This window comes from Cricetulus griseus, chromosome 5 (assembly GCF_003668045.3).
Source record: "Cricetulus griseus strain 17A/GY chromosome 5, alternate assembly CriGri-PICRH-1.0, whole genome shotgun sequence".
NCBI lineage: Eukaryota > Metazoa > Chordata > Mammalia > Rodentia > Cricetidae > Cricetulus > Cricetulus griseus.
This window is the reverse complement of record NC_048598.1, coordinates 89063797-89077075: the sequence shown is the minus strand read 5'-3', so window position 1 is coordinate 89077075 and position 13279 is coordinate 89063797. Positions and strand designations below refer to the sequence as shown.

Sequence of the window (13279 nt, the reverse complement as noted above, 5' to 3'; positions counted from 1 at the left end):
GACAGAGTTTCTCTGTGCAGCCCTGGATGTTCTGGAACTCGCTGGCCTTGAACTCAGAGATCCACCTGCCCTTGTATCTGGCTGTGCATACTTATAACACATACAAATACCATATGTAGGTGATATGTGTGTATGAGTGCAGTGAATAATAATGACACAAGGTACAGGAAGGAAGTTTTTTTTTCTTTTTACATAGACAGACTCTCTCTATGTAGCCCTGGCTGTCCTAGAACTTATCATATAGACCAGACTGTGTCCTGAGTACTAGGATTAACGTTGTGCACCACCATACCCAGCGTTTTTCTTTTTTTCTTACTACACTTTTCTATATTGTGGAGGCTGCCTCTGATTTCCTGGTCTTCCTGTGTAAGCCACTACATCTGATTACAAGGTGCTTCATCATCTACAAGATGGCATAGTGTTTGTGCTGGGATTCTTTATGTATGCACTTTGCAGATTCTAGGGCAACCACTAGCCAAAGTTAAAGAACAAAACTAAAGGTGCTGCGCTAAGGGAGGAGGGAAAACAGAAGAGTAGAAAATGCTCAGAACTTAGAGGGGAGAAGAAGATGGAAAACTAGAAAAGGAAATGGCATTTTTCAAAACCCAACCACATTCATGATAAAAACAAACAAACAAAAAAAGCAACAACAAAAAACTCATTATCAGTAGGGGCTAGGGAGATGGCTTAGCAGTTAAGAGCTTGGCTGCCCTCCCAGAGGACCCCGGTTCAATTCCCAGCACCCACACGGTGGCTCACAACTGTAACTCCAGTTCAAGGGGATGTGGTGCCCTCTTCTCACCTCCATGAGCACCAGGTATATATATGGTAAACAGACATACATGTGTGTAAAATATTCACACTCATAAAACATCTAAAAAATAAAATAAACATAATATGCAAAAACCTCCTAACATACAATGGTAAGAAAGCAACTGACTGGTGAGTTGGCTCAGTGGGTAAAAGCACATGCCACCATGACTCCTGGAAGTTGTTTCATACTCACATGGTGGCACACAGCTTCTTGTGAATCACTTCACACACACACACACACACACACACACACACACACACACACACACACACACAATTTTTTAAAAAAGGTAAACAGAAACTACTCAATTTTTAAAAAATGGGCCAAATACCTTAGCATACCTTAGACATAAAGAAGATATTCAGGTGGCAAATAAGTTTGTATGTCATCAGGAAAATGACAATCAAAATAGTAACCCTACAGTGTGATCCTACTGCCCACCCAAGTTGGAACACAGACACCACCAAGTCTGAACAGCAGGAACTCTGGTCTGTAGTAAGTGGGAAGACACAGTGGTGGAGCCATGTTAGATGTGGTGATATCTTGCTTGTACAAATAAAGTCGGCCTGGGAGTCAGAGAATGAAGCTTGCCATTAGCTAACCATTGAGTTCTGGAGGTCTGTACAGACAGACAGTGAGGTAGCTGGGCAGAGACAGGATATAAGCAGGGAGAAACAGGAAATCACTCTCTTGTCTGCTGAGACGCTAAGGAGGTAAGGTGTGGCTGTGGTTTGCCCTTTCTCTCCGATCTCTCAGCATTTTCCTCTATATCTGACTCCGGTTTTTTATTACGAAGATCAATTAAGACCTCCATTTACAGTTTTCAGACGTTTTACCTCCCTTACCATGTGAGTCAGCCATTCTATGCCTTGTTACCTATAGGATTTGAAATCACATGTGCACACACACACACACACACACACACACACACACACACACACACACACACACAGCCCAAAACACTAAACTCATATGATGTTTATTAGAAGCTTTGCTCATGATTGTCAAGACTTAGAAGTGGCAAGGATGCCCTTCAGTAGATAACAAAGATGTACTGTGGTACATTCAGATGACAGAATATCATTTGCAGTGTTACTCTAATTAATCTTAATCGATAAAAACCTGGGAGTCAGATATCGGGGTAAAAACCTGAGAAGCATGAGCAGCCTGTAGTTGCTTCCTACCTGTCTCCTGACCGTCTGAAAACACTGAGCTCCTGTCTCCACCCCACCTTATCAGTGTTTTTGGACGTTAAGATTAATTAGATTAGATCTGAAAAGATCACATACGTTATGATTCTAATTAAATTATCAGTCTTGTCAACTGATGTCAGCCCGTTTTATTTCATTATGTGTTACTTTAAGACAATCTTGTGTAGCCCACCCTGGCCTCAAATTTGCTATGTAGATGGAGACTGACCTTTAAGTTGCTTCTACCTCCTGAGTGGTGGAACGACAGGCCCGTGGAACCTCATCAGGTTTGTGCGGTGCTGGGATGGAACCCAGGACTCTGTGCCTGCTCAAACAGCACGCTACCCACTGAGCTACAAGATGAGCTACACCATCTTTTGGGAAGTACTCATAATTGTTACTTCAGAAAGATCCTAATATATTGGTCAAGTTCAGACAAATTGCCTAGGCCAAGTATTGCAAGAAAGCGTGGAGGAGGGACAATAGTTCCTGTATGTGGTCACTTAACATCTCTGAAGACAGCTCACATCCTAGAGACAAATCTTTGCAAGAGTGTTAGGGCCATGCTACTCTGTCTCAATATGATGGGGAGTGGGTGGAAGGGGCAGTGAAACCATAGAGGGGGTAATATCTGTGGCTGCCAGGACTTGGGAAGGGAAGAGGGGTGAACAGGCATAGCACAGAAGATATTAGGGCAGGGAAAATTCTCTGTATTTACTATATATATATATATATATATATATATATATATATATATATATTTATATTATAAACTACACCAAGGGTGAACTCTAATGCCATCATGAACCTTTAGTGCACACAATATGTGATGTAAGCTCAATAACCTATGTTGCTAACAGGGAACTCCTGCACCTAATGTAAGGGCAAGGGAACCAGGGGAAACCATTGAACACGCCTCAATTTTATTGTGAACCCCAAAAATTCTATAAACAAGGATTTAAATTTATATAAAGTGAGGGGAAGGCATAATGGCACATGCCTTTAATCTCAGCTCAGGTGGGGGTTGGGTTGGGGTGGGAGAGGCAAGTGGATTGCTGTGAATTCGAGGCCAGCCTCGCCTACATATCAAGTCCCAGGACAGCCAAAGTTTCACCGTGAGATCCGGTGTAGTGGCATCAGCGCAGTGGCATCTTGTTTTGCCAGGGGACTTGTAGTGGTGGCCACTACAATCCTGTCTCAAACAAACTAACACCATACATATGTATGGAAAGCAAATACATGTTAAATGTCTTGAAGCCCCGCTTTTGAAAGAGAACCTTTTCTGGCAGTAGGGAATACATGGAGGAAATGTTGCGTGGCTACACAATCAAAGGTTATGAATGAAGATATTTTGGCACTGTATTAATCTACCATTGTGTCTGTCCCTTCTATGCAGTCACTCCACCTTTGCCCAGGACAGTATGAGTTACTCCCTGCTCCTGTTCCCAAGAGTTCTTCCAGGTAACTATAAGCCCATTGAGCTACTCTAGAGCTCACACAAGACCTCATGTTTACATATGTGGCTATGTACCAATCCCCGTGGCTTTTAAACCTTACCAGGCACCTCATGTCCAGATTAGTGTTTTAAAGTATTTAGTGAGAGATGAGAAATAAATTAACAAAGATCTTCACTTTTAAAAAAAAACAAAAAACAAAAAACAGATTTAGAAAACCACTTTTTAATTTTATTTTTTTTTCATACAGGAGCTTCGTATTTCGTTCTTCGGTTCAAAGATTCCCACCAAACTATTTCACACCTGTAAGTAAAGCATAGAGCATTAAATGCAAAGTGGACTTGGCGCTCGCTCCTAAAGTATCATCATTTTGCTCACATAATAGTAAGCTATGAGTGAATGACTAAGGCGGTTGATACAAGTTATACATGCTAGCTACACTCTACATATCTGTGACAAGATACCAGCCCCAGACAACCTGGGGGAGGGAAGGGCTTCATTTTGGCTCATAATTTCAGAAGCGTTAGTGCTTCACGGTGAGGAAGGCATGGCAGAGTTTATGATGGCGGAAGCCCGCAAGCAACACTGGCTTGTTCACATCTCAGTCACATTCACAGAATGTGCAGTGCCAAATGTGACTGGGCATCAGACTGAGGAAAAAACGATCAAATGTGATTTCCTAAAATATTATTTTTCTCATCGAAAACAATCAAATGTCACTTGATGCCACAGATCATAACAGACAGCAGGGCTTTCTCTGCCCTTTCTTCCTCCTATTTCCAATTCCTTGAGGGTAATCATCTTTAGCTATCATAGCTATTTCTTCTGGTATTTCCTTATAAAACTCCTTTTTAAAACTTTAGGCCTGGTCTCTCGGTTCTCTGTGAGCAGCATGAGTTTGTAACTCTCAAGCCCCTCCCCTACGTAGCATTTGAAACGTTGTGATTTTGCTCCCAGACAAGCCATGTATTTCTAGAACTTTTCATACTCTTAATATCAATAGCTGCTTTAATTTTGTTTAGTTTGTTAATGACTCCAGCTTCATAAAACAAAACAAAACAACAACAAAACCCCAAAGATATTCTTTCTAGAAACACAGCCATCAGATAATTCATCAGTTGCTCTTATGTTTTCCCCTCTGGAGTGGCGTCTTCGCCCTGCCCACAACACTCTGTTGTCCTCTTGTAGTCTAAAGCAATTCTTCCTAGCCTTGTGCATGATTCCTTCTGGGACATCCCTTCATCGTCACCTTGGCTATGCCTTGCTGCACGCCACCATTGTGGTAGAACTCACTGGATCCCCTCCTTCTAAACTTGAAGGTGGCTGGCCCCTTTTCTGAGGCTTCACATCTTCTAAAAGGAGGTGTGGAGACACGATGTCCCCAATTCTGTAGCCACACGAACATGTGACAAGAAGACTTGACTAACATGCACAAGACACTTGACTAACATTTTTTGCAAGTATTCTGGAATGTTTCTTTTGTGGAGGTCCTTGCCCTGGTCTCTTCTCAGACACTACTTTATCCATTCCATCTCCTGAATAAAATCATTTCACTGATTTGGAACATCCTGTCCTTCACAAAAGGGAAAAGAATACTTCAGGGAAAATGTTCACAGGCAAAGAATTAGCTCTGGACTGTGATTCCTGTCTGTCCTGAACACATTCCTGTAGCCACTATGGGTTTGGTTTAGACCTATAAACTTGTAAGCTGCCTGGAGCAGAGTCCTTTAATCTGAGCAGGGGAAGACAATGGCGGTAAGGTGTGAGCCTTTTAGCACAGAATGCTTTTGAGAAGAACTTACTGTCAACTTTCTTCTGGCCATAATGCAAGAACTCAAGCCAGAAAAACTCACAAACTTTTTTTTTTTCAAGACATGGTTTATTTGTGTATCAGCCCTAGCTGTTCTAGAACTCTCTGTAAACCAGGCTGGCCTTGAACTCACAGAGATCCACCTGCCTCTGCCTCCAGAGTGCTGGGATTAAAGGTATGAATCACCACCACCTGGCTAAACTCACAAACTTTTATACTTAGCCCATTGTAATTTAGTTTCTTATCTAAAAAAAATCATGTGGCTGACTTTCTTGTTTAGTTTAATTTTCCTAGGAATTAACATGAAAGTCATAGAACTGTGAGAGATTTAGACCTGGAAGTAGCTTCAGAAGTTAACTGTGCATGGGTTTCTGGCTCTAGCCATAGTATTCTGTATTGGGCATAGACTGTCTCATTCACTCCTCACCACTCGAGGAGGTAGCATTTACTTATCTCTATTTGGTAAGCAGAAGTTAGCTGTGGAAATCCATTGCCTAAAGTCACATGGTTATTAAAGGGAAAGTTAAGACCTAAACCCAGCCCATAATGATCCCAGGAACACGAGCTGAAGGGAATGACCATAGTCTTCAGACAGTAGAAGCTGATCTTGGCCCACAGTTCATTGGTTGCTATTGTGTCTGTTTGTCCCTTAACATTATGGGGGAACTAGGCATTTGGAGGAATGGTAAATTTCAACATCAGGGATTTAATTAAAACTGTGTACAGAGGAATTTGATCTGGAACCTAACACCCTCCTCTTATGGCCATTTCCCCTTGGGCAAAGGATTGGTGGAGTTAGTGCAATGGCATATGCCTATAGTCACAGCTACTTGGGAGGCAGAGACAATTCCTTGAGCCCAGGAGTTCAAGAGTGGCCTAGATTATATAGAAAGGATATATAAAGCAAGATGTATATATAGGTGAATGGTTGGGTATTTGCCTGGCTTGTGAAGGACCCTGGATTCAATGCTCCGTATCCTTCTGAGCCAAACCACCAAAAAGAAAAAAAATACTTTAAAATAGTAATGGAGTTTATCCTATGGAACAATCTCAGTAAAACCAGAGAGAAGAGAATATACACACACTTGATCCCAGGAAGTACACTACATTGCTGTGGAGTTGGCTGATTGCAGTATATCTATCTCAGTATTCCATTGCTGTGAAGAGACACCACGACCACAGCAACTCTTACAAAGGAAAATATTTAATTGGGGCTGGCTTACAGTTCCGAAGTTTAGTCCATTATCATCATGGTAGGAAGCATTGTGGCACGCAGGCAGACTTGGTGCTGAGAAGAAGCTGAGAGCCCTACATCTTGACTCAGGAGGCAGCAGCAGGAGACTGCGTCCACACTGGATATAGCTTGAGCATAGGAGACCTCAAAGTCCGCCCCCACCATGACATGCTTCCTCCAACAAGGCCACACCTCCCAATAGTGCCACTCCCTAAGGGCCAAGCATTCAAACACATGAGTCTGTAGGGGCCATTCCTATTCAAACCACCCCAGTATCCAAGCCAGGTGCCAGGGTTTCTAACAGGCACATGAGATAATCCTCCAGAGGTGATGGAGATACAGCAGCATGGAAAGATAAGACAGAATTCTGTGAAGAGAAGAGGAAGATTTTCTTAGTAATACAATTTCTATCACAATGAGATGAGAAAGCAAGTTAGTTGTCAGCCCAGGAGACTATGTCTAGCCAAGCTAGCAATCAACTGTGAAAATGAGATAAAAATAACTTCCAACATGGTGGGGCTGAGGCGATGAAGTAGTGAATGAAGTGCCTGCCACACCAGCACAAAGACCTGAGTTCGAATCCCCAGAGCCCATGTAGAGCTGAGCACAATAGTGGGCTTCTTCAATCCCAGTGCTCCCAGGGCAAGATTTGGTATGGAGACATGAGAATCCACAGAAACCTGTGTGTCAGTTAGCTTGTCATATAGGATGGTGAACAACAAAGGTGTCTTAGTTAGGGTTTCTGCCGCTGTGATGAAACACTATGACCAGAGCAACCTGGAGAGGAAAGGGTTTATTTGATTTACATTTACATATCACTGTCCAATCACTGAAGGAAGTCAGGGCAGGAACCTGGAGGCAGGCCCCGACGCTGAGGCCATGGAGGGGAGCTGCTTACTGACTTGCTCAGCCTGCTTTATTATAGAACCCAGAACACCAGTCCAGGGATAGTCCCACCCACAATGGGCTGGGCCCTCCCACCTCACTAATTAGGGAAATGCCCTATAGGGTTGCCTATAGCAGGATCTTATGGAGGCACTTTCTTAACTGAGGCTCCCTCCTCTCAGATGACTTTAACTTGAGTCAAGTTGACACAACACTGCCCAGTACAGAAAGTGAGGATTTATACCCTAGGCTGTCTTCTGATCTCCCCAAAACACTTTAAAGCATAAAAAAAGACACATAAAATGACCTCCCAAACACCTCTGAAAAAAAAAAGAAAAAGATACTACAAGTGATAAAATACAGCAAAACGAGGGGATGTGTGAACATACCCTGAAAGAAGGCATGGGACCCGAAAGAGCAGTGAGGAGATGTCCCTGGCAGACCACCTGGAACCCTAGGGAGGGATAAGAAAACCTGTACAGCAACTTGTGCAAGCAAAAAACAACAAGGCACCTATTAACTCCAAGTAAAACAAATGCCAGGAATAATGTCCATCTCATTAACAATTGATGAACGATTTAAACCACTGTGGTTCAGTGGGCAGAGGGGTGGGTGAGATCCAGTCCAAGAAGCAGTCAGTAGGTAACTTCTAAGACAGAAATCAGGAAGTAGCAGCAGAACCACACCACCACCCTGAGGACAGCTAAGAGTTAACCGAGCCTGTTTTAGGTTCTCTAAATGGCACGCTTAGAGCTGTTTCTGAGACTTAGTCATGAGATGGGTTGGCTAAGTGTTGCGTCAATGAAACTCTGCACGCACCTTTCTGGGCTACGTGTCACACGCTCTTAGAAAAGAAAAAACAAAACCATGCCTCAGGCAATGAAATTAGAGAGGCGCTGGACTAGACTTTTGGTTTTCATTATCAGGTTTTCGCCACCAAATTTTTTCCCAAACTACATTTATTAAATTCATAGTCTCAAAAATTACATTTATCTGAGTGTGTGTGCACTCACACATGGGTAGAGGTCAGAGTTCAGGCCCAATTCGTAGGAGTTGGTTCTTTCCTGTCACCATGTGGACCCTGGGAACTGTACACAGGTTGACAGGTTTGGGGGCAGGCACTGCCATCTGTCAAGCCATCTGGACAGCCCAGAATTTAAAATGAGTAAAAGCATAAAAGTAAAGATAAACGAATATAACTTTCAGTTTTTCTGATAACATTTTATGATAGCATAGTGATAGCTTTGTGGGTTTTTTTTTTTTCCATTATTTATCTTTGTGTGTGAGTCTGGGCACGGTGCAGCGGTCCACCTGTGGAGGTCAGTTCTTGCCTTCGGGGGTCCTAAAATCTCTCTCAGTGTGACACCAGCACCTGTGGCTGTAGGAAGGTTGGCCTGTCAGCCATCCAACAATACACTGAAAACAAAGTGTAAACCCTCTTCAAAGTGAGAATGCAGCTTTACTATGAAGCACAGCATTTCATGAAGCAATAACAGTGATGACGCACCTGGATTGCAGGTTGGAAGGGAGAGCCTTTGGCGGGCAGAGCCATGAGAACTGGCAGTTCCATGTCCAATGAATGATAAAGATGAGAGACACTTGATTAGTGACACTATTTCAAATAGAATGACTTAAAATACCAAAGTACTGAGAGATGCTTTTGGGAAAATATAACTTCATGTTTTGTTTTTCCTAAGATCAAATACAAAGTGTGCAGGTGCGGGGGTGGGCGGGTGGCACACACTTGTAATCCTGGCACCAGAAGGATGAGATAGGAGGATTGTTAGTTCAAGGCCAGGCTTGGGCTACAGAGTAAAAACCCGCTCAGAAATAAAATCAAGGGAGGAGGGGGGAGTGGAGGGAGTGGGAGGGAAGGAGGGAGGGGAACTGGGATTGGAATGTAAAAAATAATTTTAAAAAAAGAGAAAAAAATCAAATTACCAAACATAGACATGTGGGCGGGTGAGATGATTGGGGAGAATCGCTTGCCACGCAATCCTGAGGACCCGGAGAGAGATTTCAGTTGTCTTGCAGGCCAGGTTGGCCCCCAACTCTGAACTCCTGCCTCCATCTCCCATGTGATGGGATTACAACTGTGACCTGCTGCACCCTGCTCTTCATTCTTTTGCCTTAGTTCTATTGCTGTGAGGAGACATCATGACCACGGCATACAAAGGAAAGCATTTAATTGGGGCTGGTTTACAGTTTCAGAGTTCAGTCCATTATCATCATGGCAGGTGCTGGAGTAGCTGAGATCTACATCATGATTTGTAGGGAGGGAGGGAGAAAGGGGGGAGAGAGAGAGAGAGAGAGAGAGAGAGAGAGAGAGAGAGAGAGAGAGAGACTCAAGGCTTGCCATGGGCTTTTGAAACCTTAAAGCCCACCCCCAGTGACACACTTCCTCCAATGAGTTCACACCTGTAGTGATATATTGTTTATAACTTAATAAAGCATGCCTATTGTCAGATAAGCAAAGCAGCCGGCCACTAGCTCTTACCTCTACCTCAGACTGAAAGGGTAATCCCTTGCTCCACAAATCCTCAGAGATAATAGCTTTTCCTGTCTGGAAACTAAATCTCTACATGAGACCCTTTGCTTCTTCCTTTTACACTTCCTTAAGGCTGGGATTAAAGGCACGTGATCCCAAGTGCCGAGATCACCTTTGTATGAGCTGTTTTCTCTTTAGGACTGGATCAATTTCATGCAGTTCGGTGTGGCCCTGAACTAACAGTGATCCATCTGCCTGTCTCCTGAGTCCTGGGATTAAAGATGTGTGCCACCCTCTCCTAGCTCTATGGCTAGCTCGTATGGCTGCTGGGATTAAGGGTGTGTATTACCACTGTCTAACCTCTATGGCCTGTGGCTAGCTTTGCGGTCTGAACCCTCAGGCAAGCTTTATTGAATCATGAATAATATATTACCACACACAGCTTCTAATCCTTTCAGTCCTCTGAAGTAGTTGCACTCCCTGGTGACCAGGCATTCAAATGTATGAGCCTATGACAGCCAGTCTCATTCAAACCACCACAATTTTCTTTTGGGAAGGATGTGCAGTATGGAGACTGTGGGGGAACACTCATTGTTAACTGCCCAACCACCATCCCTCTAGGTGATTTTTATTAGTATTCTTTTGCTGTTAACTGGTATAAACTCTATAGCAAAAAGACATTAACAAGCATATCAACTTTCTCAGGGATTTTGCTTTATTATTATTATTATTATTATTATTATTTATACAAAAGGTCGAAATACAAAACTTTGTTGTCAGCAGATTAGGTGGTTGTTACCCCTTTCTGGTCCAGAGATCTCAGGGGAGAGGGTGTGTTGGCTTTCTTCCCCTCACCTGACTCTTCATCCAGTGCTCAAGCGTGTCAAATAGAGGAATGAAGTCTGTATTTCTTTCTCTTCTTTAAAATGCAGATTTAAATATAAATTTTGATTTAGATGTTCTTTAACTTCCTCCTAAATTTTAATCTCTTTTTAAAAGACAGGATCTTTCTGTATAATCTTAGAGTTGGCCAGCAATGTACTATAAAGACCAGGCTGGCCTCAAATTCACAGCAGTTCACCTGCCTCTGCCTCCTGAGTGCTGGGATTAAAGACATGCACTTCCTTGCCCAGCTTATAAAACACTTGACTCTCTAATTCTTCTCAGATGGGTTTGGGTTTGGTTACACGGTAAGGTCACAGTGCCACCTGAGACATGTTGACTCAGCACACGTTGCTGCCTTGCTGTACGTGAAACCTGTGGTCACCAGAAATCTGACCCGTGGACCTCAGGCAGTCCAGCACAGACAGACGCTGGCTGGCTCATCTCTTCCTTTTTAGAACAAACGTAGGCATAAAATACGCACTCACATGTTGTTTCTTCCTTCAATGTGGCCCGCAAGGAGCTCAGTGGAGATTGCTTGCTGGCCATCTATGAATTATAATCTCACAGCTGCCTAGGAAAACTAATTGGCGACCGACCATATGAAAGCAGAGTAGATTACTTTATGTGATTTTATTTTTTAAAATATATAATGGGTGAACTTATTCTGTTACCACTGTGACCTCATGAATACATCGCACAGCCCATTTGGATCCATTTCTCTAAAATTGCTAGACAAAGTTTATCCTGATTTCTTTCACCTTATCTTGGTTCACACTGGCCATCCCTTATTGCTGGCACGGCCCATCTTTTTTTTTTTTTTTTTTTTTTAAACAGGTTTCTCTGTGTAGCCCTGACTGTCCTGGAACTCATAGATCCACCTGCCTCTGCCTGCTGAGGGCGGGATTAAAGGTGTGTGCCACCACCACCCGGTAGCTGCCCATCTTAAACTACTCTTCCTTTATACTCATTTTGTTTTTTTATCATATACATTTCAAGTCAACACGTAGAATTGTTAGGAAAAGGTTTACAAAACCTAACACATCATGTGCCTCGGTGACGTGAAACCTGTGTGACAAGGCTCAAAATGCTTTTAGTTATTAAAGAAAAGGAGCCCACAGCTGTAAGTTCAAAACCAGGAATGACAAAATGCCTTCAGTGGGTATCCTATGACCTTCAAAGGGTATTTAAAATACATACATTCGATGAATAATTTTTAAAATGTTTTCATTTTTAAATTTGATGTGTATTGATGTTTTGCCTGCAAGTATGTCTGTGTGCCATGCATGTGCAGTGCCTGTGAAGGCCAGAAAAGGAGCCTGGTTCACCTAGGACTGGATTTACAGACAGTTGTGAACGTCCATATGGGTGATGGGAATTAGAACCCAGGTCCTCTGGAAGAGCAGCCAGTGCTCTTAACCACTGAGCCATTCCTAAAGCCCCTAAATTTTTTTTAATTAGCACATAGTAATGACATAACAATGGATTTCATGATGACATTCTAATACATGTACAGAATGACCTTCAACCCATTTGTCCCCTTGTCCTCTTGTGTCAACTCCTGATGACTGCCTTCCCCTACCCACCAGCTCTACCTTCCACTTTCTTGTCTTTTTTTCTTTTTAATATAAAAAAAACATTAGTAAGGTTTGTTTTGTAGTTCAGTGAGGCCTGGGGCCCTGGGTTTAATATATAGCAGCAAAACAGAAGAAAGAAGGAAGGAAGGAAGGAAGGAAGGAAGGAAGGAAGGAAGGAAGGAAGGGAGGAAGGAAGGAAGGAAGGAAGGAAGGACAAGAGGGAGGGAGGGAGGAAGCTGAAAAGAAAACAAAGTAAATTGACTTTGAACTTGATAACAAAAGCAGGGAGAAGTCATTTTCACTGTGCTCACATGCACACACAACTCACACACACACTCAACACTCACACTCACACACACACTCACACACACACTCTCTCTCACACACACACACACACACACACACACACACACACACACACACACACACCTGTTGCAGGTTTCTTGTTCTATAGCAGGGGATTCAGTTGGTAAATGATTATATTTTGTTCCTGATGTGTAGGGGTTTCTCAGGAGAAGTATTTGGGAATTTGGTTGGAAAATGATTTTAATCTCAAATTACAAATATAAGGTTGTGCACCTGTTGATGACTTAGTTATTAAAATAATGAGCTCAGGTCCCAGGGAAAGAGGGTCTTTAAGTACATTGTGCCAGGGGACATGCTCTACCATGAGTGTAGTGCCTTCTTTCTCTCTCAGAAAGATGACCATGTTTGAAATTCAGCAGCCACCATTTGCTGTTAGCTCAGTGATAAAGAACAGACACTACACACCTAGGACCTAGAGGCACAGTTCCTTAGAGCACGATGTCTCCAGAGAGAGACACAGCACTGAGACCACGTCACTCCAGTCAGGGACCCCAATGAGGCCTCCACAGGAACTTCTTTTTAAATGTTTCATTGGCCTTACGAATGACCAAAAGAACACTCTTGATCTAAAAAATATTC

General features: G+C 42.9%; 1 protein-coding gene and 1 long non-coding RNA gene across 3 annotated transcripts in view; one reads left to right on the top strand and one right to left on the bottom strand.

The window, feature by feature from the left end:
- Stpg4 (sperm-tail PG-rich repeat containing 4) overlaps positions 1-13279 on the top strand; it is a 52545-nt gene that overhangs the window by 17268 nt on the left and 21998 nt on the right. Inside the window, exons 4-5 of the mRNA XM_035444930.1 lie at positions 3401-3465; positions 3709-3763. Coding sequence (XP_035300821.1) covers positions 3401-3465; positions 3709-3763 — 120 coding nt within the window. The remainder of the gene's footprint in view (positions 1-3400; positions 3466-3708; positions 3764-13279) is intronic.
- Positions 6654-9641, bottom strand: LOC118238817. 2 transcript variants are annotated; one of them, XR_004770019.1, is made up of 4 exons: positions 9329-9641; positions 8895-8944; positions 7777-7841; positions 6654-6869 (listed from the first exon to the last, which is right to left on the bottom strand). It is a non-coding gene; the product is annotated as an uncharacterized LOC118238817 (long non-coding RNA). The 2 variants fall into 2 exon arrangements; XR_004770018.1 differs by lacking the exons at positions 8895-8944; positions 9329-9641 and having other exon boundaries at positions 7777-8095.